Source organism: Lottia gigantea, assembly GCF_000327385.1.
Source record: "Lottia gigantea unplaced genomic scaffold LOTGIsca_3728, whole genome shotgun sequence".
NCBI classification, from domain to species: domain Eukaryota; kingdom Metazoa; phylum Mollusca; class Gastropoda; family Lottiidae; genus Lottia; species Lottia gigantea.
The window spans coordinates 2206-3147 of record NW_008709270.1 but is presented as its reverse complement, the minus strand read 5'-3'; the positions used below and the strand labels follow the sequence as shown (position 1 = coordinate 3147).

The window sequence follows — 942 nt, the reverse complement described above, 5'->3', positions numbered from 1 at the left end:
TCTTTAACAAAATTTTAATTTCATCTGAAATATGAATCTATCCAAACAGTTTACGTCTACATTCTCCGTTTTCTAATTCATATCTATATTTACATTCTTGGCAGTTGTTGGCACTGGAACATCTCTTACAGTTGCTGTCTTTACATGCTGAAATATAATACATAATAACTACAATTGCTGTCTCTACATGCTGAAATATAATATACAATAACTACAATTGCTGTCATTACATTCTGAAATATAATATACAATAATTACAGTTACTGTCTCTACATGCTGAAATATAATATACAATAACTACAGTTGCTGTCTTTACATGCTGAAATATAATATACAATAATTACAGTTACTGTCTCTACATGCTGAAATATAATATACAATAACTACAGTTGCTGTCTTTACATGCTGAAATATAATATACAATAATTACAGTTACTGTCTCTACATGCTGAAATATAATATACAATAACTACAATTGCTGTCATTACATTCTGAAATATAATATACAATAACTACAGTTACTGTCTTTACATGCTGAAATATAATATACAATAACTACAGTTGCTGTCTTTACATGCTGAAATATAATATACAATAACTACAGTTACTGTCTTTACATGCTGAAATATAATATACAATAACTACAGTTACTGTCTTTACATGCTGAAATATAATATACAATAACTACAGTTGCTGTCTTTACATGCTGAAATATAATATACAATAATTACAGTTACTGTCTTTACATGCTGAAATATAATATACAATAATTACAGTTACTGTCTTTACATGCTGAAATATAATATACAATAACTACAGTTGCTGTCTTTACATGCTGAAATATAATATACAATAACTACAGTTACTGTCTCTACATGCTGAAATATAATATACAATAACTACAGTTGCTGTCATTACATGCTGAAATATAATATACAATAA

General features: G+C 26.6%; 1 protein-coding gene across 1 annotated transcript in view; it reads right to left on the bottom strand.

Annotated features, from left to right (window-relative positions):
* Positions 1 to 37: 37 nt before the first annotated feature.
* The window catches only part of LOTGIDRAFT_176773 (hypothetical protein), a gene marked incomplete at both ends in the record, with an annotated part of 2576 nt that continues 1671 nt past the window's right edge, over positions 38 to 942 (bottom strand). Inside the window, 13 exons of the mRNA XM_009059147.1 lie at positions 38 to 190; positions 231 to 233; positions 317 to 319; positions 403 to 405; positions 489 to 491; positions 532 to 534; positions 575 to 577; positions 618 to 620; positions 661 to 663; positions 704 to 706; positions 747 to 749; positions 790 to 792; positions 833 to 835. Of these exons, the coding sequence (XP_009057395.1) occupies positions 38 to 190; positions 231 to 233; positions 317 to 319; positions 403 to 405; positions 489 to 491; positions 532 to 534; positions 575 to 577; positions 618 to 620; positions 661 to 663; positions 704 to 706; positions 747 to 749; positions 790 to 792; positions 833 to 835 (189 nt within the window). The remainder of the gene's footprint in view (positions 191 to 230; positions 234 to 316; positions 320 to 402; positions 406 to 488; positions 492 to 531; positions 535 to 574; positions 578 to 617; positions 621 to 660; positions 664 to 703; positions 707 to 746; positions 750 to 789; positions 793 to 832; positions 836 to 942) is intronic.